Source organism: Atta colombica, unplaced genomic scaffold (assembly GCF_001594045.1).
Source record: "Atta colombica isolate Treedump-2 unplaced genomic scaffold, Acol1.0 scaffold18, whole genome shotgun sequence".
Classification (NCBI taxonomy): Eukaryota; Metazoa; Arthropoda; class Insecta; order Hymenoptera; family Formicidae; genus Atta; species Atta colombica.
Genome location: NW_017259271.1, coordinates 1002735 through 1030649, shown reverse-complemented (window position 1 = coordinate 1030649; position 27915 = coordinate 1002735). Strand labels below are relative to the sequence as shown.

At 32.8% G+C, this 27915-nt stretch overlaps 1 protein-coding gene across 1 annotated transcript in view; it reads left to right on the top strand.

The window, feature by feature from the left end:
- LOC108686430 (protein mahjong) overlaps positions 1 to 27516 on the top strand; it is a 109058-nt gene extending 81542 nt beyond the window's left edge. Inside the window, exons 10-16 of the mRNA XM_018191741.1 lie at positions 11289 to 11530; positions 11630 to 11881; positions 14101 to 14290; positions 14374 to 14667; positions 14863 to 15271; positions 16606 to 16827; positions 27247 to 27516. Coding sequence (XP_018047230.1) covers positions 11289 to 11530; positions 11630 to 11881; positions 14101 to 14290; positions 14374 to 14667; positions 14863 to 15271; positions 16606 to 16827; positions 27247 to 27458 — 1821 coding nt within the window. The 3' untranslated portion in view covers positions 27459 to 27516. The remainder of the gene's footprint in view (positions 1 to 11288; positions 11531 to 11629; positions 11882 to 14100; positions 14291 to 14373; positions 14668 to 14862; positions 15272 to 16605; positions 16828 to 27246) is intronic.
- The last annotated feature ends 399 nt before the right edge of the window (positions 27517 to 27915 follow it).

Sequence of the window (27915 nt, the reverse complement as noted above, 5' to 3'; positions counted from 1 at the left end):
ATTTTTCATTTTTTTTTCACTCTTATACATCCTGTAATGTATCCAAAAAGTTTGAAAATTTGTTTACAATAAGTATATATCATTTTTTGAGAAATAATATTGTGAATTTCTTCAATCTCAGGTACAATTTTTTTGCTCTTTCGAGTCGCAAGATATTCCTTTGTTATATTCTTCCATTAATGAGAATTTTACTACAATATTTGGCAAATTCATTGAATCTGACGAACAATTCATGTGGAGCAGTTATCTGGCGATCAGATGAGCATTGAAGGCTTGCACGAGTAGTTATCAGTAAATATCGTAATAAAGTTCTCATTAACGGAAGAATATAACATAGCAAAGGAATATCTTACTAACTTGAAACAGCAAAGCCTGTATCTGAGACTCAAAAAATTCATAATATTCCTAAAAAAAATGGTGTATTGTAAAAAAATTTTCAAATTCTTTGGATTATAGAACGTACAAGAGTGAGAAAAAAAATGAAAAATAAAAAGGATTTTTTATGGAATGATATTTATATAAAATCTTTATATAAAAATAATCTTTATTAATTTTCTTCACATATTTTAAAAGATGTTATTTTATTCAAATAATATTCTTATAAATCCTTATTTTCTAAATAATTGTGAAATAATATATTCTCTAATGTCCTTATTTCCTAAATAATTGTGAAAAAATATATTCTCTAGTATCGTTATGAAATAATACGATTTTATGTAACTCATCAACAAAAATCTATTAAAAATCTATTAACATAATAAATAAAAAAACATTAAAAAATTTTAAAAAATTAAAAAAAATTAAAAAAAAATAGAACGAAAATTTTGACCATAGTCAAATGCGGTTTAAATTTTTTATATTTCTACTACATTGAAGAATTTTTTTATAAAAATTAAAAATGTTGACGAAAATCGACTTAATTTATTTTAATCAGATTTTTCGAGTAGAAACAAAGTTTGAAGTTTTTTCCATATTTTTTTCCTAATAAAATTAATAAATTAATAAAAAAATTAATAAAAAAATTGAAACAGGTCGGTGACGAAGGCCGTCGATTTGCCATAGAATGACTCATATATACAAAGTATATTAGGTATATTAAGCTGACACGAAAAAAATTTTTTTTTATTGGTCTCAGCTCAAAAGCTTCCATTTCATGTCAAAAGAACATCTCTAAATTTTTATCAAAAAATATTAAGATTTTAGAGTCGCTAGTAAACGATTTTTAAGTCAAAGTTTTGATTTTCTTTAATATATATTTAATTTGATGCAAAAATGACTTAATTCAGATTTTAAATATGGTACTATATTTTTTTGGTTGCTGAACACGATGCAATAATTCATTTAGTTTTACGATATACATATAGATTACGATATAAATATAGTCTGATTAATGTGAAAAAATGATCAAACCAGTTCAAAGTCGATTCTAATAAGGTTCCAAACGTTCAAATGGGTCGTTTCTTCCTTCAAATTGTAGGTGTTCACCCAGAACAAAATCCAGTTGAAATTTTCCCGAGACCTTCTGTAAGGCCTTTAAAAATTGCGTTTAAATGGATTATAAAATGTTTTTAAGGAACTTCTTAAGGAACTTTTTAAGGAATCCGTTCAAAGAAGCCATTTCTTAAAAGGATGAGCGTGAGTTGTGGGATATCTTATGTATATTCATTCTTTGTCAAAAAAGTCGTCCCTCTGTCCAAAATTTAGCTCAACCGAAAAATTTCTGTCTATGCTCAAATTATAGGTACACACGTCTACTTTCTTTAGCACTCTGGCCTTTTTAGAAATTCAATATTGTAGACGCAATATGATGACTATAGTTCATGAAGTACTGATTAAGAACTCATAAATCGTCATTCATTATCATGGGCCAAAATTCATCCAATTTTTATGATCATTGGATCATCTAACTGTTTTCTGAATCTCAAAGAGATGAAAAATATACAAGATTTCCAAAATTCAAAATGATGGATTTAATATGGCGGGATGGATTTAATTTGATTTCATAAAAATCGGTAACTGGGGGTTCTTTGTGTCGCTGATCATGAATCCTTATCCGAATTTACAAAATTCAAAAAAGCGGATCCAATATGGCCAATCAAAATACCGACAATTGATTCGGTTGCCCAATAAATCCATATATAAATCCATATAATTTTTCTGATCGCCGTCAGAATGGCAGATCCAATAAGGGACCAAAAAATTTTAAAATATCTTGACTTCAAATAAAGATCGATGAATTTTTAAGGTTTAAATTAGCTGTGAGTGAATTAGTTCTGTAAATCGAAATAACGGATCTAACATTTATATACGTTAAAACATTTTATTCATTTATCTTAGAACTTAGATTTTGGAAAACATTTTTTATGTCATTTATTCATTTATTCATAAAATGTATTATTTTAATATTAAGAAATGTTGAATATTATTAATACAAAATATTCAAATAACTGAGGAATAGATTTTCGAAATGTGTTATCCAAAATTTATAATTTTTAGAAAACGAGAAAAAAATCACAAGAAAACTAGCTGAAAATATTGTCAATCAGTAGGATGTGAAATGTTTAAAAAATGCTTAAATGTTAAAAATTGCTAAGAACGTTAAACAAATGTGTTTTTAGCCATTTTTATTCAATTGATATTTAACATTTCCTAGTGTTAAAATAATAATTTATGAACAAATGAACAAATAACATAAAAATAATGTTTTCTAAAATGTAAATTCTAAGATAATTGAAACAAGTTAATTTAACATATTATCTATAAATATTAAATGTTGAATCCGTTATTTTAATTTACAGAAATCTTAGAACTGATTCGTAATCAGCATCTTAAAAATTCTCCGATCCTGATATGAATTAAAGCATTTGAAAAATTTTGTGTCGCCATATTGGATTTTTCTGCGAAAAATTCCGGATTTACAAGGTAACACAGTCAATTGTCAGTACATTGATTAGTCATTGGATCCACCATTTTGAATTCTACAGAATCCGGATACGAATTTATAATTAGCGATCCAAAGAACTCCCGATTACCGATTTTCATATAAATGAAGAGAATTTTTCAAATTGTCCGCCATATTGAATCCATCATTTTAATTAGAAAATCTGACTGCAGATTCTTTTTTCCTCTTTTACAGATTCGAAAATCCTTTTCCCATATTGAAGATACGCATTAATACGTGTCTGTGAAATGGAATTTTTATTATGAGAACAACAAAAAATTTTGATTAAGATTTTAATTTCGAAATTTTTTTGTTCTCAGCATAAACTCCACCTTACATACATATATTAATGCTTTAATACTGGAAAAGGATTTTTGAATCTGTAAAAATAAATAGATCTGTAGATAGTTATGAATCTTAAGACAACTGATATACGTTGATGAAATACAATCAAGTAACATCAAATAAAGTAATTTTCCATTACGAGTTCTTTCCCTCAAAGCGTGGGAAGAAACATTTTCTTCGTTCCCGTTCTTTCCCGGATTCTTTCCTTCCCTCGCAACACTAGATTCAAGCGTTCTCAATCAGTAGTTTGTGACTGTAATCATCATGTTAGGCTCACCATATTAAATTTCTAAAAAGGCCGAAGTGCTAAAGAAAGCAAACATGTGTATCTATAATTTGAACTCAGAAAAAAATTTTTTATTGAGCTGAATTTTGGACAGAGGATGGCTTTTTTGACAGAAAATGCTCTCATATATACATAAAGAATACTTCAGACAACTCGTACTACGCATTTAAAACCAAGGTAAATGATTCTTATAAAAAATCCAAAAAATTTTAAGTAAATTGAGTACGCATATTATCGAATATTTTTAATTTCCAGTTTTGACCGGAAATGGATTATCCAAACTGGAAGTCCAAATTTTTTAAATGAAATATGATAATTTTTATTGCAGATTTAGATTTTATGCGAAAAACTCATTTAAATCTTTCTTTTTTCTTTTTTTTTCTTTTTTTTTCTTTTTTTTCAAAAATGTCTTTAAAAATGAATGGGTTCGTGCATGCAATATGCAGCACGATAGTGCCTCGGTATGTGTATAAACAGTAGATTGACAAGGAAAAAAAATTTTTTTTAATCGGGCTTTCAGCTCAAGCTTTTATTTCATGCTAAAAGGACTCCTAAATTTTTGTTAAAAAATATTAAAATTTAGAGGTAGTTAGTGAATGATTTTTAAATCAGTTCCGATTTTTCTTAATGTATGTGTATGTTTGGTTTGATAAGCAAAACTGGCTTAATCCGAATTTTAAATGTGGTACTGTACGTTTCTTTTTTTTATTGTTATTTGTGTATATTGAACACAATGCAATAATTTATTTAGTTCTACGATACGCTTTAAGAAATACAGCTCGACTAATATGAAAAATGACCAAATTTCGAGTTCAAAATTGATTTTAGCAAAGTTCCAAGCGTTCAAATGAGTCGTTACTTTTCTCAAATTATAGATCTGTTTACCCAGAACAAGATCTTCGAATTTTTCTGGACCTTCTACAAGGCTAGTTAAATGCAACTTTTAAAGGTCCTGTAGGAAGTCCCTTGCTAAAATCGATCTTGAACTCGAAATTTGATTATTTTTAATTGGGCTGTATTTTCTAAGGTTGTATATCGTAGAGTCTAAATGAATTATTGTATCGTGTTCAGCGACCAAAAAACATACAGTATCACATTTAAAATTCGGATTATATTATTTTTGCATCGAATTAAACATGTATTAAGGAAAATTGAAACGTTGATTTAAAAATTGTTTATTAATGATCTCTAAATCTTAATATTTTTGGATAAAGATTTTGGGTTTTTTTTTTGGCTTCCATGAAATGGAAGCTTTTGAGCCAAGAGGCCAACTAAAAAAAAATTTTTTTTCTTGTCAGTCTAATACACAGGATATCCTAGACATGAGGCAATATTCATAATCGGTTCTTATTTCAAGATCGTCTTAAATAATGTTTTAAGATGCTAATGCAGATTTCTGATTGGTTTGTGACATCTCAAGACTGAACTTAAGACGGTCTTGAATATAAGATCTGACTATGAATACCCGATCTTAGTGTAATATAATAACAAATTTCTGAGATAATTCGAAACGAAAATTGTAATATAAAAATGTAGAGGCTGCAATAATTTTTATTGAAAATGATTTAATATTAGCTAATTAAACTGTTCGAAATTCGTGCACTCAGGCATGGTATTTTACAGTAGTGAAGATGTTTAGAAGAATTGAAGAGAATAGAACTAAGGAAATATTCTATTATAAAGAGCGTTTTTTTACATTGTTTTTCGAATTTTTTGTTAAATATCAATGTAAATTTTTACAAAGAACTTTTTACAGTTGTATTTATTTCAACAATATTTGAATTTTTTCGAAGCGAAAATTTTGATATGTAAAGGCTGTAAAGCTATCCTCGATCCAAAGGCTGGAAAAAAATAATTATCTTAATATTTATCATTTCTTCTTATTTGAAACAAAGATGTTTCTTCAAGATGTTTCTTAATCAATATGAGTGTGGTTATGATTATGGAACTATGAGAAAAACTAAAATATGAAAATTATTAAAATGACAGCACTAAGTTAAATCTGTGATTTTATGTTTTTTTTTGTCCTTTGAAGAGTTGTAAAAATCGAAAAAAATTTTTCTTCTAATCGTGATATCAATGATAATGATATGTCTGCACACGCAAGTTGGACGCGATCGGCCAGAATTGAAGATATTCATCAAACAGTTTCAAAATACATGATTTCGAAAAAAATGTATTTCAAGTTTTTCATATCGATTTCATGAAAATAATATTACTTACAGTTAATCTGCCAGTCCAAGATCTCTTTATTCTTCTCAAGAAAGTCCTACAGTGCGGATTTTTTTCCTAGCTTGTTCTCGAATTTTTTCGTAGGCGTAACTCGACTTTCGCTCTGAACGATCAATCCGGTTTCTTTTTCGGCAGTATACTGATTTCTTTTGAATCTCCTCCATTTGCCGTGAATCTCGAAATTTGGATTTTCTCTCTTTCCTTTTCTATCTATTTTCATTATTATTCGATCGATATTGTGTTCAGCTATATAAGTAAATATACTTTTGCTATGCGCTTGCTTCCGCTCTGTTCATTACTCGAAGTACTGATATTTATATACAAAACATAAATAAATTTCTCTTAGAATTATCCTAAAAGTATGTTCTTGAAGGACTCTAAATAACTTGCAACGCTACAGAATTATTATTCGGCGTACAATAATAGTCTAACAATAATAGTCTAACAGCCCTAATTCAATACCTGTGCGCTGTTCACTTTGAGGCACTATAACTTCTTCAATTTTGTAAATATGACAAATTTCTTCTATAAACACAATTTCAATGACATGTAATTTAAGAAAAAAAAATCGATTTTTAAACTTCTACATTAGAACACCTCCTTAATGCTTGAAAACATTTCCTGTAGAATCAAAGAAAATTCTTTTAGTTTTCTTTTATTACATGAGAAATGAAAGCAATAATTATTTTGTTAATTTCTCACATTTTAAGCAATATGATATGGAAGATCAAAGAGTCGGTACTCAGTTGAGTACAATTGATTCTTATTATTTAAGATTGTCTTAATTACAGTTAAGATATTGTAAATTAATTATAATCGTATTGACATCTTAAAACGTTACTTATGAATACTATCCAAAAACTAATAACGAATTTGATTGGGCGCATTAAAGCCGTATCATACATAAAATAACGTAAAGATTTATACATAAACATAGAAATCGATTAAATTCTGAAATATTCAATTTCAATAAATTTTATTATACTATTAGTAAAATATGTACTTTATAATTCAAAACATTTGCATTTCATTTTTATACTGTAAATTAAATCAACGGCTTTAATATGCACTTAGTTCTTCCAATCACGAATTCATCATAAGTACGCGTTTATTTTAGTATAACGTATCACGCATATATAGTATCTTATACTCCATATGCAGAAAACACCCTGTATAGGCACCCAGATGTATAAGCTTAAATCCGCTGTTTTTTAGTCAGAAAAACACATTTTTTTTCCTAGGAAGTAAAAACAAATTTATTCAAAGTACTTGCTCTCATTAACTATACATTTTTCCCATCTTTCGAGCAATTTGTATACCACGCCAAAAAAATTCCTCATCTTTCGAGGCAAACTACTCATCAAGTCATTTTCGGACATCTTCGTAAGAATCGAAGTGCCGCTCAGCGAGCGCGTGGCCCATCGACGAAAACAGATGATAGTCAGAAGGTGCCAGATCTGGAGTAAGCGGGATGGTGTAGCACTTCCCAGTTGAGTGTCTCCAAGTAGTTTTGGACCATTGTTAACGTGTGCGATGGTGCATTGTCGTGGAAGAAAATCAGTTTGTCATGTCTTTTCCGATAATGCTGCCTTTTATCACGCAGAGCATGATGCAATTTGATAAGTTGTTGGTGATAGCGGTGAGCATTAACAGTTTCACCAGGTTTTAACAGCTCGTAATAGATGACGCCCTCCTGATCCAAACGCACAGCATCGTCTTCCGTCCGAAGCGATTTTATCTTGAGGAAGATGTTGATGATTAGGCAGGATCAACCCAAGATTTCTTGCGTTTAGGATTCTGAAAATAGATTCATTTTTCATCGTCTGTTACAATCCGATGCAGGAACGACTTTCTTTTTTATCTGGCAAGCAGAATTTATTTGGCATGTGTTTTGGCGTCGCTCCATCTGCTTATCGTTCAGTTCATGCGGCACCCATTTTCTGATCTTTTGAACCTTCCTCATGGCATGTAGCCGAATGGAAATGGCTGCTTGACAGCCAACTGCTCGGCAAGCATTTTTTGCGATTGGGTATCGTCCTCGTCCAAAAGAGCCTGCAATTGACAATCTTCAACCTTCCTAGGCCGATTTTCACGCTTCTTGTCACTCAAGTCAAAATTGTCATTGAACCGGCGAAATCAATCTCTGCACGTTGTTTCCGATAAAGCATTGTCGCCATAGGCCTCCACAAGCATTCGATGCGATTCGGCAGCCGATTTCTTCAAATTGAAACAGAAAAGCAAAGCTTCCCGCATATGCTTTTTTTTTTAGCAAAAAAATTAGACATGATTACGAAAAAAAAATGTATGTGTTGTATGAAATTGCTGATGATGTGCACTGGTTAATGTTGACAGATGTCAATATTAATACATCAAACACACAAAAAAAGTGTGTTGTGTGCCCAGGGTAGCTTTGTACACTCACTAATGCCTATGAGCAAACAACGGATTTAAACTTATACATCTGGGTGTACAATTGGGGGGACATTTAAAGTATTAGAAATCTCTGAAAATATCCGTCAAATCAAAAATATGTTCAGACAGAAGTTATATAATTTCAAAGGAGAATTTCAAATAATGATAAATTAAACAAATTAAAATTTGTTTAAGTCGATTTTTAAGATCGCATTTAGATAGAGATCGCTTTTATTTTTTTAAATGGAATAATATGTATATTTTTTACGTAATATAATTCCCTTAATTATTCTACATTCAAAAGTATTCAGGCAAAAATATCGAAAAATTAATTGTTTACAAGATATTCTGCTACCTTTTGATTTAAAATGTAAAATATCGTAAACTATTTTAATAACAATAATAAGTTTTATTGATTTGCCAAAATTTATAAATTTATACGCAATGAAACGCGATATAGTTTCAGAATGAACTTCAAAAAAAAAAGTGAGGAATCAGCGAAGTGTTGCTTAGACTTTGATAAAAGATGTATAACAGCATTTGCAACAATAAGTATTCACTAATGTTAACAATTATCATAAGTTAACAATGATAATAATTATGACGAGAAACAAGAGTATGAGAATGAAAATAAAATCTACTGACATAATAAAAATTGGTGTTAAAAATGAGAAGCAATGTAAGAGAGAAGTAGATCTCTAGAATTTAGAGTTAAAAGTAGAGAAACAAATATCATTGGATAAGAGATTGAAGTATTTGACTACCACATTATAGAGAGTCTTTCAATAAGGACGCTCGATTTTTAAATGTAAATAAAACAAGTTGTGTGTGAGATACACTCAATTTTTTTTGTATTTCAAAGAATATTTTATGGCATTAAATATGGAATATAATGTCGCTCAAATGTCCGCCGCTTCGCTTGATGACACGTATTCGGGCGGTCCAATTTTCGACTTTCTCGCATAAATCTGGCTGAATTTGCTGGATGGCGTTTGTTATGTTGACTTTGAGAGCATCAATTGTTTGCGGTTTATTCGTATAGATCTGTGATTTAAGATAGCCCCAAAGGAAGTCTAAAGGCGTTAAATTGCACGATCTCTGTGGCCAGTTCACATCGCCGCCGCGCGAGATAATCTCAAATTGCTCGTGTAGAATCTCGTGGCATGCAGTGTGTGGCACGTAGCCAACCTGTTGAAATCACATGTTATCTACCGATATCATCCATATCAGGTCACAAGAAGTTACTTATCATCGATCTGTAGCGCTCGCCGTTGACGGTTATGGCAACGCCCGCTTCGTTTTGGAAGAAGTACGGACCGATGATTCCACCAGATCAAAATCCGCACCAAACAGTGACTTTCTCGGGATGCATTTGGAGCTGATGTATTTCGCGTGGATTGGTATCCCAAATTTGACAATTTTGCTTGTTCATATATCCATTCATCCAAAAATAAGTCTCATCGCTAAAGATGATTTGTTTGGCGAAATTTGGGTTAACTTCCAACTGCTCCAGAACCCAACAGCGAACACACGGTGTTGTCTATGATCGTTTACCTTAAGTTCCTGAGTTGAATTTTATAGGGGCAGACCCAAGTCCCGACGCAAAATTCGCCAAGTTGAAGTCGCAGAAAGGCCAAGTTCTTGTGAACGACGAAAAATTGACTGCCTCGGGTTTTCCCGTACACTCTCACGCACAGCAGCGATGTTTTCAGCAGACCTTGCGTTTCGGCGACGTACTGGTGTTGGCTAATTATTTATCGAATCGGTTGACTCGAATTTGGCCACCAAACGTCGAATAGTCGACTCGGCAGAACGATTGTGGCGAGGATAAAAATCACGTAATGCGCGGAATGTTTCTCGAATAGAGCACTGATTTTGATAATAAAATTTTATGATTTGCACACGTTGCTCAACACTATGACCTTCCATGGTGATTTGCCATACATTACTAAACATTTCACAACAAATTTGACAGATATTACTTCAACAACACGGCTATTATGATCTAACAAATTTCGAGCGTCCTTATTGAAAGACCCTATATAAGAGAAGATAGCCTGAAATTTATTTGTATGATATCAAAGAGGATAAGATAAAAACAATTAAAAAGATAACGATGAAGTTTCTCATTGAAATGAAGACAATCATATAGGTAAAAAAGGATATTTGAACACAAATATTACAGATGAAACAATACAACGAAAAATGAAAGTCAACCGAATATTAGCTACACGAGAGATCTATGCACGGTCTGACTTATAATGCGATCCAAAATAGGTCTAAGCACCAACCATTTACACCGGCTTTAACTTATTAAGCAGCCTGAAAACGAACTCTGAACTTTTCGAATACGATCCTTTAAATATTTTTTGAACTTTTTATTTACAAGATATAATATGTTCATTATCAACGACATGACATATATCAATTTGAGATTAACAAATGATGGTAGATCGACCTATTTCAAGTCAAGTCATCAACAACCGAAGTCTGACCTACAGCCAGATCTGATCATCTCTCAAGTGTTTACAGCGAGGGATCTAAATAATTTAGGTCGAATTTAGGGGTATAGGCCACGGTCTAAATTCATGATGTAAACGTAACTATTTAGCTAAAATTAAAAGCCTGAAACAAGTGTTAAATCATCGAATTTAGCATTGTATGCAAAATAAAATTCGATTATATACATATTGAAATTATGTATATATGGTATCAACATACTCGAATAAGAAATTGAGAGTTGAGGAGCTTTTGTAAGGAGAGAGAATATAATAAACGGAGACGTGCATAGGCAGGTAGTTCTACATTTAATGATTAAAGAGTTATTAAAGAATCGGAAACCAACATATCTTAATATCTATATGCGTAATGAGATGAATCAATTGATATAACGAAAACACATAGTATTTATATAAAACAATGTGTAATTACATAGTTTGTAATATTTTAATTGTCCCACTCTGCGTGCGTGCGTGTGTGTGTGCATATTTTTTAATAATTATAAAATAATTAACAGTTGACACTTTTTGTATAATATAATTATTACAAATATCAAAATGTTATTTTTTTTAGCCAAGAAGTAGTTTTTCTCCAGGTGCCCCTGTTAATTTGTATAATACAAATAGATGTACACAAAGAGAAACTACTTATCGAAATAATACTCCCACATCATCTCGATTTATATCCCATACGGGTGGATGCACTAGTTCATCATCTGGAAATAATAATATTCGATTAAAACTTGCAGATTGCTTGAATCAAAATGTTATTTCGAATAATGCAAATCAGCCGATTAAGTTACAAATTAATCAGAAGTAAGAGTTATACTTCCTTCAATACTTTATTTTCCTTTATTTATTTTCTTATTTGTCTTCAATTATTTTTCTTTTCTTAAAATATTTGTTATGTTATAGGAAATCAATGTCATCTGAAAGGCAACCTCTAATCATTCCAATGAATTATCAATCTATGATACAATCTCAATCAATTAGCTGTAGATCTTTACAGAAACAGATTTTCAGAGATCCTGGAAGTGGCGGAGGGCCTGGCGTAGCCACCTCTAATTTATCTGTTACTCTCGATTCTATTATTACAGAATATTTAACCAATCAACATGCTTTGTGTAAAAATCCTATGGTAACGTGTCCACAATTCAATCTTTTTGAGTAAGTAATATTTCTCTATTTATGAATAAAATAGTTGTATAGTATAAAAAATGCGATTATTTGTTTTATTTTATTTATGTATGTACTTTAATCAGTGATGCAGATTCGAATCGCTACACCATCGAGCAATGCACTAAGAGTGTAAATGAGGATAGAGAAAAACCAAAAGTTGAAAATTCAAATATGGCAGAAAAATTTGTTGACAAATAAGAGTCTACAAACATTCTTGCAAAATTTCTTTTTAATAAAATAATTTTTATCCTTACCGCCAGCTATATTTATATTTTTAGGAGTGTAGAATAAGTATCATTCCATATCATTTTAATCACGCTAGTTGCTTCATAATTTAAAAAATTTTTGTTATCACTTATTTATGTTTTAAGAGTTGAAAAGTATTTTTCAAATAAATTTATTACTTACCATGATGGTCATTTTAAATCGACACATAGCAATTTTACAATTTTCAAATATTTGTATTAATTATTAATTTATTCTAACTCTTGTTTTATTTATTTGATTTGTATAATAAAAATTCATTCTCTTGAGAAGAATCTTTTTTTTTTACAACTTTTCGCCTAAAATTATTAATTTTCATTATTATTTCTCCCTCCTCCCCTCTCTCTCTCTATCTATCTATCTATTTATCTATTTATCTATCTATCTATCTATCTATCTATCTATCTTTCTAATATAAATTTTACATTTCTCTCAATCTTTAATTCAAAATTTTATCAGGATGGGTACAAAACGTCCTAATCATTTTTTAATGTGAATAGTGGTATATCAGAAAAGTACAAAGATGACAAAAAAATTTGTTTTGTTTTCCAGTTTTTCAACAGACTTTTCGAGATAAGTAAAGTATAAAACATCTAATTTAATAGCTTTAATAGCTATAACTGAAATGGAGAAAATAAAACAAATCTAGAATTTGCATCATTATACGTGCAATGATAAAAATTGATTGAGATGATTTATAGATATATACTAAAAATATAGGTAAATATTCATAAAAGGTCAGCACCTTAAAAATCAATTATCTTGACGTATGTTGTAAGTGTAAAAATTTTTGTAATGATGTAAAAGAAAGACCATGTTTTAATCTAAAGAGAATGATTTTTTGTTAATTCAAATAGAATAAGTAGAATAACAGCTATATATATAATAATTAACGCAAAAACTGTAAAACTGCTATCACTACCGATTTAAAATAATCGCCACGACCAAACATAAAAAATAAAACATTTTTTTAATTGGTTGTCAACTTTCTAAACATAAATAAATGAATCGTAACATTGTCAAAAATTTACAAAATTTTGTAGTGACTAATCTAGTTAAAATGATATGGAATAATCCCTATTCTAAGCCTCTGAAAATAGAAATATTTCCGACAAAGGTAAAAATTATTTTATCGAAAATTTGCATGCATTTGTATTTCTAGATTCTTGTTAAAAATTTTTCATATACACCAATTTCATATACACTCAATTTTTTACTTTTTCTCATTCCATTCCAAGTACATATGAGCCTAATTATGATGTAAGAATGCAATGTGTATCATTGCGCAAAATGCGCAATCGATACTAGAAATTGCGATATCAATACTAGAAATAACCAATCAAATGTTGCCCTATACACTTTCCGTATGGCATATTGGAATAGCCAATCAAATTTTTAACTTAAAATTCATTCTCTTACCGCGCATTCTCGGGAATGGTACTTCTATCTTGTCTTCTTACATCATGAGCCCAATAGTATCTCAGTTACTACCCACACTGCTACACGTGCATGGCTCTCTCGAATAGCGAATTCGATTGGAGACACTAATGATACATTAAAGTCACAAATTGATGTAAAAATACATGTTTCATATAAGTATATGTTAAATTGCGAAATCTTATTATCAGTACACTTTTGCCATGTTTCAAAATTCATTGCTATTTGAAAATCTATAGTTCACGTTATATGCACTATAGATTTTTAGTACTAGTAGTCAATTTTGAAATGCAGTCTTTATTATTGCTGCTTCATAAAAATGTATTAGGTGTTTTATCATTTGAAATATTTGTATTTCATTTCTTTATGCTTATTATACAACAATTTTAATATGCACTAGTGTGTCCAATCGAATCCGCTATTATGATGCATATCTCCACCACTCATCATTGCTTATTGATACAGCATTTCGAATTCGACATTTCTGACTTTCATTAATATTACAGACCACATAAATGTCCAGACCCATGTACAAAAAATTCTTCACCTACTAATGTAACAGTGAGATTAGCTAGACGAGCATTAGGAATGGATGGTAGAAGATTAGATAGAAGGCATATTTATAGCCGTTTTTGCCCTATAAAAACTTTTCGGCCTACTGATGTAGGAGGAATTTTCACTTGTTGTACTTTTTCGGTAAATTTTAATTTATTGTAAATTATTCTAGTTTTTATATACTATTGTTTTGTATCTCTCTTTAATCATATTTTTGAATGCAGCCTTGCACACAATATCTCATTTTGGGCACCCAGACTGGAGACATCAAAATGTTCAATATTCATACAGGAATGGAAGAAGCAACTTATCAATGTCATGAATCGTATGTGTATCATATGGAATGTAATCAGCGTGGTAATCTTTTGTTAACTACTACCGCCTGGAGAAGTCCTATGTCAATACTTTGGGACATAGGAGCGTTCTTTGAAATGAAATTTCCTTTAGAAAATGAAGATTATGTTGAATTTAGCAAATTACAAGATAGAATAATTGGTACCCAAGGCGAGAGTGCGACGGTAAATATGTGCTAATTCTATGAGCATTTAATTGTACTTAACTACATCGCATAAAAATACGCTAATGTTAATTTAAATGACACTATTTTAATAATTAAGTTATCAGTAGCGTCTTATTTCACTTTTCAATTGCATTATATCTTAAAAGATCTTACTAAGACTATTTCACATATTTTCTATTATTTTCTATTATAGATATATGATATAGGAACTGGAAAACTATTAACAACTTTGACTCCGTCTATCTCAAATCAATATACTAAAAACCGAGCAACTTTTAGTATGAATGACGAATTAGTACTTAGCGATGGCATATTATGGGATGTTAATTCAGGCAAAGAAATTCATAAATTTGATAAATTGAATCAAATATTAAATGGAGTTTTTCATCCAAATGGGACTGAGGTTGTATCTAATACTGAAGTATGGGATTTGAGAACATTTCACTTACTTAAGACAGTTCCTACTCTTGATGAAATGGAAGTAATCTTCTCGCCAGTCAACAATATTATATATGCTGTTGCATTAGACCAAGACAATGAAAACGATTCTCATTACGCAACATCTTTCAAGACTCTAGATGCTTTAGATTATAGTAATATTGGTAAGAGAGAAGCTTATTATTATATTTAAAAAACACAAAAAATATGTTATTACAATTTAAGAGGATTCTAAATCGATTACTGAACTTGATCGAGGTCAATAATAGAGACTTTTTAAATTTCAAATTCGATAATAATGACATTTTTGATTTATTTCTTATTTTATACAGGGTTCCATTTTAATGTCCTATCTTAGATAATTTTTATTTTTGATCTTAGAAAAAAATGTTTCAGACAAAAGTTGTATGGCTTTGAGGGGGACATAAGATGGTGTCATTTGACCTAGTTGTTTGAAGATCATTCGTTAAAATCAAAGTCATTGGAAATGGTTTCTCTTATTTTCATTTTTATGTAAAAATGAATGTTTGGTGCAAAAATGAAAATAAGAAAAACAATCGAGAAAACTTAACGAATATTATTCAGGTCATAATCCTAAAAGAGGTTTTAGTCGTCGATCGGACACTTTGGATAATGCTGTAACTTGCAAGCTTTATAACTCGAAAAGTAATGAAATAAATTATGATAAATAATGAAAATGAACTTAATTATAGTGTTTTGGAAAGCTCTGGCGATGATCTACAAGAATGTGCAATAAAAAGTAAGAAGTTCCATTTAAGAAATTGAAGGTAACCTTCACATGACTTTCAATTACTCAAGGTCAAACTAACACTATCTTATATCCCCCTTAAAGTCATACAATTTTGTCTGAAATATTTTTTTCTAAGATCAAAAATAAAAAAATTATTTGGGGGGATATTAAAATAGGATATCGTTCTGTATATCGTTCTATCTTATTCAAACGCATCTATCCTTATCTAACATATGCCAGCATCGTCTATTGCAAAACCGTGCAACTACACGGAACTTCAGCTGTGTTGACATTCTCAGTCTCTGCAAAGCATCCGTATACATTTTTCATTCGGTGAAAAAAAATTTTCTTCTAGACTTTCAATCTTAGTTCTACAAACTCGATATCGTTCGTTCCAATAATATAATTTAAGCTGCTTATTTTTAAGATATGGACTCTAAAAACTCTTATATATGAAGCAAATATATACCTGAAATGACAATTGTATGTACGAGCCAAAAGTAAGTTTTTTAACTTTTTTTTTAATTTTCTCTTGAAATCTAATACAGCTGAAGTTCTGTTTGTACGTACTTTAATTCTATAACAATTTTGTAATCCGTAAATTCAATTCAGATTTTTCACCGAATGGAAATGATGGTAAAATAGAACGATTTTAGCATTCCCTTAAAAGATAAGTTTTATTTTATATGAATTTTACTTTTGCTATAAATAATTAATTAAGATTACTCTCATATATTAATATTTCAGCAACTTGTGATGTGAAAAGGGGAATTTATGGTCTTGCCTGCAACAAATTTGACACTCAAATTGCTATAGTAGAAAATATGGGTGAATTCTCTAGCATACAGGAATCATGTGTTAGATTATATGATGTAGGAAGACGAAGAGACGATGAGGATGAAGCTGATGAGGACGATGAAGAAGACGATCTTGATGCCAGTGATGATGATGCATCTGATAATGCAGATGGTAAAAATTAATATTATATTAATAAATAGATAGATAAGATTTATTGTTCCCTAATGGGATTACAAAAATTTTCGTTTTCAATCTATCCGCATGCAATAAACAAAAAAATTATCTATATATGTATTCATGGTATAAGAATATAAGGTATTTCATTTGTGTGTGTGCATGCGTGCGTACGCGCAATGACCAGCAGACTAAGGGACTGATTCTGTTGCGCAGATATTATGTAGAGTAAAAAAACTGCGCAATGACATCAATGATTGTCGTTAAGAGTTAGAATCGGTCTCTAAATCAGAACAACCAATCAAATGCTTGCTCTAAATTTACGGCAACACTTTGATTAGTCAAAGAACAGCCGCCTGCGGCGGCTTGAGACGACTGCGCAAAATGGGAAATGGGACTTCCTTGAAAATGGGATATCTTATATTTTTATACCATGTATTTACAAACATGCCGCCTATTTAATCCAATTCGCATGCCACAACATATACGCATTCAATCTCATTCCAAAACCACGCAATATACACTCTCTACTCCGATTGTAAAAATCATAATGGAATTAATAAGATAAAACACACACACATTGCGCACAATGGTGACAGTAAACTGGAAATAATTAATCAAATATTCCCTAATATGCACTTTCCTGCGTATAATAGCGCTGATTATACTGGAATAACCAATAAAATGTCACTCAAATTCATACTGCACATTCACGGGAGTATGTGCTTTATTCCATCATGGTAAATTTCTTATTCATTCCATCATGGTAAAAATCTAGCAATCCTACACATACACACACAAATCAGCTATCCTTATCTCGACACGCGCGCGCATACACCCACTAATCGCTCTGATCGATTTCTATTTCTTTCTAGCTCTATTATAATATTATGTTATCGTAATATTTATCATTAAGATTTTTATATCTAAATATTATTATTATCACTAAGTTTAGATTACTTATAATTAATTATTAAACGAATTTACCTAAGTGAAGTTCAATCTTTATTATGTTCCTGTCTCGTCCAGATGGATATAACATATAATTTATAGTAGTGCGCCTGCGCACATTTCAGTAACAGTATTTAAAGTACCGCCAAAAAAGCGGATGTTTTTCTGCGACTTCGCGCGCCGTGAAATTTCTTCTGCATGCCGCCCGGCCTGCGCCATTTCATTAAGTTCAAAGCTTCCGCGGCAAATTGCCTAAATCAAGATGAACTGATGAAAGAGAGTTGGAAAATCCATCTGGATCATAATTAAGATCGAACTTCATTTAGATAAGTTCATTATAATAGTTTCTAATAATGATGTTCCCTTAAATCTCATCCGGATGAATATAACTTGTAGTAATTTAACGCTTGATTTGTCGCCTGTTTTATTCTCTGGGGGAGAAAATTCAAGAAGATCAATAAAGAAGACTAGTTGAAGTTATCTTTTGGGTAAATTTGAGTTTCTCCACGCTAAGAGCGCAGATTCTCTGTTGAGAATCATTCTCTGATTAACATTCAATCTGTTGAAGAGTCAGCGCAGATTCTAAATTCGCGATGTTATTTTATCGCTTGATCAGATGTAAAGCGACTCTCTTGCTTACCGTTTGCTGATGTGTGATTACTGCTGTGAGCCTAAGATATGATAACATTAACTTCTTAGTCTGATTCATTGATTTACTCTATTTCTGCGCGAAAAAAATGATTGTGTTGAAGGATTTAAAAATTAAATACAGATCCGAAAATAAACCCCGTTAGATCATCAAAATAATTTTGTAGGATACTCGAGCTGATTTTGTAGGATACTCGAGCTGATTTTGTAGGATACTCGAGCTAGAATCTTACTCAAAATTTTTTGCTCATTAGATTTGAGCCCCTCTATAAAAACAAATAAAATTAGATCTCCAAGTCTATATCCAGCAGAAATATTCTCTCCAGCAGAAATACGAGATGATATAGGATGAGATAAAATGATAAATTGAAAATCAGTGATAATTAATATTCTGGAAGTAAATTTATACGAATTCAGCAAACTGCATTAAGTGCGAACTTTTTCAGTGCCACGCATCATTCAGCTTGTACTATACGCACTATATCAGTGCGTTAAGATTCCAAAAACTTTGCGTTGACGATGGCGGGATAGAATCAAATGGCGGTCTGATGAAACCGTATATCCAAATACGAACCCATATCTATATGCTCGCCTTCGGCGCGACGAGGATAGCTTCTTCTCACACTAGTCGCTTGTTTCAACCGAAAATGCTTTCTCGGCAATCTCGGCCGCTCGGCCTTCGCCAATAAGGGACAAGGAGCATTTTAAATAACATATAACTTTTAATAAATTGTAGTAATAATGTACCCCTCCTATTAATCCAAAATAGTATAAATTATGTTAAAACGCAACAGTTTACGAAATATTTAATTGATTGTTTATGATTTTTCATGCGCGTTATATACCTTTTTCATAAATTCGAGTAGCAAGAATAGTTCAGTAGAAGTAGAATTTTATCGGAAAAATAATTATAAACCAGCATTTCTCTTCACGAAAATCTTCGAAAGATTATTAGAAAAAAAATGCGTATGTTTGAAACTTGAGATTTGTGAAGAAAAAATCGAAGTTTTTCTATACAATCAATAGCTTCCGTTTTATAAGCGAAAAACGTTGTAAAAGCATGTAGAAAAAAAAGCTTTGAGTTTTAAACGCAAAGCTTTGAAATTCTTGTAAAATGTAGCCCTCAATGACAAATAAATGACAAATAAATCTAGCCCTAAACGAACCTAAAATGTATTTTTGCAAAAAGTTGCCGCAACTACTCAGTAATCTTAAAATTGTCGTATTCGGCAAATGAAGACTCAGTGTAGTGCTAAATATTTGGACCAATCAAAAGAACTGAATGAGTTCAAGAAATGCACTGATCTTTAGAGCAGCACTAGAACAGTTAGTACATTTGTGCCGAATTCGCCATTAGATTTAAATGAATTAATTAGTTATTATTTTTAATTTTCAAAGCGAATAATTAGAATGTTACGATTAATCTTTAAAATGGCTTAATTGGAATGTTTTTATTTTAATAAGATTAATGACGTTCATCTTCTGGATACTATTGGGAGTACAAATTAGTTCGGTCCGTTTTTTGTGTATTTATTTCAAAACAAAATGAATGAACAGATCAATTAAAGTATTGTCCATCGTTGCCTACTACTTTTTCCCATTTTTCTCTCAGGCAATTTTCGAATTCCATCTCGAAAAAATGACTCGTCTTTGGAGGCGATCCAATTTTGGAGCCAATTTTCAATTTCAGTGAAAGAAGTGAACCGGTGACATGCTGCATCCTTCGGAACAACTAGTAATCAGAAGGAGCAATGTCCTGAGAATACGGCGTGTGCGGTAAAACATCCCATTTGAGCGTTTCCAAATATTTTTTTACGACTTTTAGCAACATGAGGCCGAGCGTTGTTATGAAGAAGAATAACTTTATCATGTCTGCTCGTATTTCGGCCGTTTTTCTCGCAATGCATGGCTCAAACGAATCAATTGTAGCCGATACCGATCGCCCGTAATAGAATCGCCAGGTTTCAGCAGCTCATAGTAAACAAGACCCTTTTGGTCCCACCAGATATAGAGCATGATCTTCAATCCATGAATGTTCAGTCGTGGTGTTGATGTTGAGGTCGATGGCAACGATTGATTGGGCTTAGCGTAGTTAGTATTTTTTTCTTCTTGGGATTGTCGTAGAATATCCACTTCTCCAGTCACAATCTGATGCAAACAACTTTTTCTCTGTTGTCTTTGAATTAGCTGTTCGCAAGTGAAAAATCGCCTTTCAATGTCTCTCGATTTCAGTTCATAAGGCACCCAATTTCCTTGTTTTTGAATTATTCCCATGACTCTCAATCGTACAGAAACTTCTTGAGTTATTTATTATCCCCAATGATTCTGTAAGCTCCTCTTGCGTTTAACTCTGATCTTCTTCAAGTAATGCCTCTAATTCTTTGTCTTCGAATTTTTTTGGCTGTCCAGAGCGAAGCTTGTCTTCAATGCTGAAATCTCCATCCTTGAAACGTCGAAACCATTCCCTATATGATTTATCAGTTGGAACATTGTCACCATAAACTTCGATGGGCACAAGCATTCGATGGACTTCAGCCGCACTTTTCTTCCAATTAAAGCAGAAAATCAAAACCTCCCGCAAATGCTGCTTGGTTAACACAAAATTCGACATTTCAAACACAGTAAAAATCATTTTTGTATGAAATTCAAAGCGATATAAACTGAATATTATTAGCAAATTTAAATCTCTGAAACCGCCAAAATCAGCTGAAAATTATGAATCCTTAACAACAGCTGAAGCCATCTTTAGGAAAACGGAACTAATTTGTACTCCCAATAATATGTTTAAACCTTTAATTTTTTAAATTTCAAAATCAACTGAGAACGAAAGATTTGGATGAAACTTGACTGAGATAAGGCACACTAAGGAGGCCTAAGGCCCTAAAATGTGTTAATGTAAAACATTCGATAGATATATGAAACATTTTGGAATCTATGAACCGAAACTAGAGCATGAGAATGAGTAAGGGAGATCAGGCGTCAATAATTAGATTCGAATTAGGATGCAAATTGTGTAAAAAGAAACTGCAATGGACACACAATGTACGCAAACATACATGGTGTGCGTGCATGCGTGCGTGCGTGCGTGCGTGCGTGCGTGCGTGCGTGCGTGCCATAGTAATCGGAAAATGACATATATATATATGTTTAGTTAGTTCAGTTATAGTTAGTTTAGTTATACAAGATCGAATGGGATATAAATTATGATTTATAGTTTCCTAAAATGGACGTTATCTTCTACTAGTAGGCACCGAGGAAATCTGTGGACGGACATTGCTAATTCTGGGGATACAAGGTCATGTTCCTTAGTGAGCCAAAAAAGTTTGGGAAACTATGTTACATATGATTGATATGATAAAGATGTGCTGCGGGATGAAATAAGAAATCCGGAAGTCTGAGCTCAATGAATTGGAGACAAGTAGAAGACAAATAGAAACACCAAATTGATGGTTATCTTTTTTAAAAGGCATCGAGTTACATGGATAAATTCTGTTATCTTAATTGCAGCTAGAGTTGATTTCATATGAAATTGTAATGAGGATGGGAAAGTTCAATTGTTGTTATTTCCCTGGTTATGAGATAGTTAAGCAATATCTGCGAATCACTTCTAACTTCGAAGAGTTAAGTCCGAAATGGATAAAGATACTTGTTAACATCCGAAGGCCCAGAAGCTGAGGAACGGAAGTCACAAAGGAAAGTGTACGGTATTGACTGTAAAGTTCCTACCAACAATGTAGAGCATTAGAATAACGCTTGATAATTGAATCTGATAAAGAGACCGGTTCGGTCTCTTGGAGTCGCTGCTGATAGCATAGATTATTAAACTCTTCGCTGCTACTATATGAATGGCAATATGAGATTGATCTTATCGTACAATAGCATGATAATTATAATATGATTGATTTTATCATACAATGATACAATTATAATAATATAATTCTTTGGCTTTTCATCTCAGTACTACAATCTTGGTGAAATAAAAAATTGAAAGGATCCGCATCTGCTAATGTAGAACAGCGCTCTTGTTGACAATTAAGATCTTCCAATCGCGAAGATCCGCTGAGAAGCGAAAGATGTTGCTTTAACCAAAGATTTGTCGGTGCATATGTATAGTGCAATGCATTAATTCGCTGGATCATAGTAGCGGCCGACTTATCGACATTTATTTTTTATTCAAATACTATCAACTTTACAGAAAAACTGCAAGAAACAAAAATCATTTATTTTCTTCTCATAGAACTCTAAGAATTTTTGCACTATAGTGTACACGTCCTTGGGACATGCTCCATCCGTTCAAAGAAGTAAACCATCAGCAAAACGCATAGCCTTCTTAGAAACTTTTTAGTGAGACAATAAGTTGTGTAATATCGTGTTATTGCATAAAAAAGAACGGATTTTACTAAGGAATTCAATAGTTTTACAAGCGCAGGGATGCCGTCAGTTTTAAAGGTAATCTTGTTGATGATGCGATAATTTGCATGTCAATTTCACGCAGTGATCCTAAACAGTCATCCAAGTACTAACCTTGCCCAACGTTTAGACGTGAAATGGAAGTTGATGAATGCTGACTGCAGTCTGTCAATTTCTAAATTCTTACTGTTAGAAGAATAAGTACTCCTACTAAGGCGGCTATCATTTGCAAGCTGTTCATAATAGCATAACGGGAGGCTTCCTACTTAGATAGTGTACCATCATAGTTGCTTAGATACAGCCAGCTAATCCTCATTTCACAACTTGTTCATATAGCTAGATCAGCATCGTCTTAAAAAATTTGACAATTGACAATTGCTTTAGCATTTGACTCGACTTGGCCAAATTCTGTGCAGCGATGGATCTCGAACAATTCATGCAAGCATTCACCGTTAGAATACTGAAGCTTTGAGGATAGCTATTCAAGTTCCCGAGAGCATTGAGTGAGTGGCCATTTGCTAGACCTTTGACTTAATATAGAAAGGATCTATGGATGCCTTTCAAATCATAGATGCATCATTTTCTTATTAAAAAATTTTCAATAAGAAGGAACGTTGAGAGAAACTAGTCTCTCCCCCTCCCTTGGGTGATTTTCGTAGAGCAATTGATCTCTACAAACATCTCTAAGGTACCGATCATCTTTCGTTTAATAGCAGCATCGATTCCTGGATCCTGATTGAAAGCGGTGAAGGCTCCTGGAGAATGAAGCGCGTGGAAGAGACGCCTTTATCAAGAGCAATCGACGCCGATATTACACTGGCCCTCTTATCCTTGAGAATCTACACCTCATGTTTAGATCAGTCTAAACTAAAGGCATCATCACTAAAGTTGTAACAGGCCTTTTCCTGAATGGAATCTGGTGCTACAAGAATTCCAAAGAATGTCATGGATTATTGAAAATCTCCGACGAGATTAGAGAGTAACACCTGGGTTTACCGAGCTTATCAGCTTGGATTTAAAAAATCCGAACGCTCGGTAAAATTGCGGAAGGAGAAGCTCTTCGACTCTCTCTACTCGACCGCTAGGCGCTCAGCGATCTGTATTATGGAATGACAAGGGATCTTTATTTCCATTCTTAAAGAACACACAGATGGCTGAGAAAACAGCAAGGCAATGGTGTATTTGGCAGAAGAAATCGATTACGTTCTCTTTTTTTTTTTAAGTTATTTTTCCGCCCTCGGCAAAAGGAGCTCTGCTTCCATTCTACTCCATCTCCAGAAGATATTGATGTCCGCTCTGCCATGCTCTACTCGACTGCTAATGTGATCGGCAAAAGAAACTAGAATATAAAGAGAGTGCATTTGCCTAATGCTGATTGATTCTGTCATTAAGTATCCTTACTATTAGTTAGAAAGAAGACAAAAAAAAGAAGTTAAGACAAATTGCATCACATAGATAGGACTTAAGACACCAAATGGCGATTTCCAGCGTCACTCTCTTTATATCCACTTTAAGAGAAACGTATCTGAGATACACTACCCTGGTCGTTACCGTCGGGTTTTCGATTGTATCATATGCTGGGCGTCGATTGGCGTCAAACGCCTTCTGCGTTCGACTCGTGACATATTGTTGCGAGTGCGGGTTTGTCGGCGCCCTACAGGTCGGTCTGCTCCAATACGGCGGAGGCAATCTAATTACTTGATTGCCCCAGCTTCAAGGACGGGCCCAATATCCTAATCCTAACCTCCCACCCCACTCCCTACCCTTATCCTCCCAGAGCGTGCGTTTGGGCGAGACACAGATGAGCGGGACTCCTCGTGGTTCCCCGTGGGCGCGAGACGCCTCGAGGATTCAAGGCATATCGCGGCGAAACTGCTCACCCCTGTAGAAACGCCCTGCAGGCGCTGCTGGATTTTTTTATTGCTCTTCTCGGGACGGTCTCGCTGGATGATAGAATAGTTTGTCGCATATACTTTTGTGAGTGAGGTGGCACCTTTGTAGGAGTTCGCCCTGTCTTCGGAACGGGGCCGACTAACAATAACTGTATTGTCATACGATAGTATTAGCGGGAGGAGGAGCCGCGCTCACTCTATTCGACCACAGATGAGAGCCACTGGATTTTCGTATATCTGCGACATTTCCTCTATCGACAAGCTAACTTTAAAGGATTGGTCGCGAGAGCGTAGACTGCTTCGGGTGGTTCGAGCGAATCAAAGCTCACGAGCATGGTCAGAAACGGATGGACGGATCCCTCGATAAATGTCGATTCTTTGAGGTGCGAGTGTAACAATGACCTGCATCCCTCGATCGATTTTGCGATCACTCATGTAAGTAAGAATTCACGCATTTTCTACTTCTGGCGGTAATATGAGATATCTCTCGATTCCATGAACGCATCAAGTATACACTCAAGTATACACTTACGACAGTATTGATTTACGAAAAGGGAACACTGTTGTCTCCACGATGAACAGAATAAATAATGAATTGGCAGAATAGCGCGCGAAACAGAAGCGCCAAATTCGATTTTTGGCGATACCTGCAAATTTCTATGGAAAATTTTTGAGTTTGCCTAACTAAATTCGACAGGTCTCCATGAAAGGAGACTCCTATCTTGTTATAAATTCCTATGGATTTTTTCCTATAGATTCCTTTAGAGGACTATAAGGAGCTGCGCACAATGAAAGGAATAGGGAACAGGAAATAGAAAATAAGAATTTCAATCTATGTACAGAAACTGTGCATTCCACAATTATATAATTTCTGGTAAGTTGAAATTCTTATTCTCTGTTCCCTATTCCTTTTATTGCGCGCAGCCCTTGAGATTCTGTAAGAGCTTATATAGTGTAAACAATTGATGACAACAGAGAAAAATATCTGAGCGCTCCTCGTCTCGAACTCGGAGTCTTCGAGTTAATAAACTACCGTCCTGCCACTGAGTCACGCAGCTCTAACACTGATAGCTTCTCTGTTGCCTATTTCCTCTAAATTTCTTACGATAGATATCTATAAGATTTACGTAGCATGTATATATAGATATGTATATGTAATATAGGAAATTTTTCTACAAAGTTTTTTACATAGGAATTTATGGCATCAGTCCATGAAAAGAGACTTCTATAGGATCGATGGGAAAAGGAATGATGTGCACGTTGATGCAATTGGACCTAAATGATAAACAAGATGTCTCGTATTTGGATTTATTTTCGTGGGCAGGTAAAATAGACTAAACTGAGTCGAAAAGTCCTATCATTTTGCAATTTTTCAAAATAGTTTTTAAAAATTGCCGAATAAGCGAGAAAATCGATGCATAAGACAACTAAGATATTTTTCAGAGTTCTTTATGATATATTTTAAAGATATTTTTCAAGGAATTCTTAAAGATATCTTAAAGTTGTCTTATGCGTCACGTGATTTTAGATATTTTGCTCATTGGATAATAATTGCGAAAATTGCAAAATGATAGAGAATCTTTCGATTCAATTTATCCGCTCTATCTGCACTTAAAAATATTTTGAGATATTCTGTATAGTCCCTATAATATACATATAAGAGCGTGTACACAAAATGCTATAACAGCCAATTAATATAATTTCACGTGAAAATCTAAGATAATTTTTCCATAACTCCAAAAATTGAAAGTTACGTGATAAACAAGTGTGTTTGGTGACTCAAAAAAAGTCATGAGTATATATTTTTCTTATGATAGTCAAGATTTTTTTTCACCTGACGTGGAATATATCTCGTTTATTAACTATTATTATGGCTTCCAATTTTGCGAGTTACGAATTATTCTTTCAAGTTAATATAGGTACTCATAGGAATGCGGAAGAGATGCCTGGGAACTAAAGATCTATAGGATACTACACTTTGACATAGGAACATGTAGGTTTACATAGGAGTTAGGATATAGATGTGCATACGTCATCCTATGGTAGCCTATAGGCATTTTCAGGCACCTCTCCTTTGTCTTACGTACGTTTACATATTGCTATATGTTAAACTGGTACTCTATAGACCTTTTAGTTCTCGTGGGGCATCCATCCACATTCCTGGGTACCTCTATTTGCATTCCTATGAATGTCCTATGTATATCTATGCATGTTGCGCAAATCTTATAAGTAACTACACTCCTACAGAATCTTATAGTCCTCTATAAGGAACCCATGAAAAAATCCATGGGAATTTGCAGCAGGGACACTTTAAACACTTGTCGAAGCGTGCGCAGGCGCACTACTACAAGTTATATTCATCCGGACGAGACTTAAGGGAGCATAATACTAATTATTCTATTACTAATTATTCTATCTTAATATTGCTCAAGTACTATAAGTTTTTATATATTTGTAAATTAAATTGTAATGTTCAAATGTGAAACTAGAATTTATTTACATTTTGTGAAAATAGATGGTGATAATGCGGACGCTGGTGTAGAAGATGGTGACGATAACGATCAAAATGACAGAGAAAATAATGATGATGGCGAGGATGAGGATGGTGGAGATGGAGATGATTCTGGTGACGACAGTGCAGATTATGATCCTAATGTTGACATTCATGATTTATCTGATGATTTCTCTTTATCAGACATGGATGATTTAGAGATATTGTTTTCATGAATGCCATTAAGAAATACAATTTTGTTTGCATGCGCGGACAGAATTAACGACACATGCAAGCGCACGCGCGCGCACACACACACGCGCGCGCGCGCGTGTGTGTGTGTGTGTGTATACATATATACACATAAATATTAAAAATTAATTTTATTATGGTTATTAATTGAATATTCTAAACGTAATAATTATGACTAACTTTTCTATTGTAATTTGGATATTCTGTATTGATTTTACACAGAAATATCTGGGTATCAATCATGAAACTTTATCCCTAAGAAAGAGAAAAGTGAAAATTCTAATCAGTGAAGTTAATGGAGAAATTTTTAACTTTTCATCCTAGGAAAAAAGTTTCATGATTGATATTCTGTACTCTTCAAATAATTGATTGTAAATGATTATTATGCATCTTCTGTTTGATAATTAAATAAAAATATGTTATATGTTCTTTTCAATCATA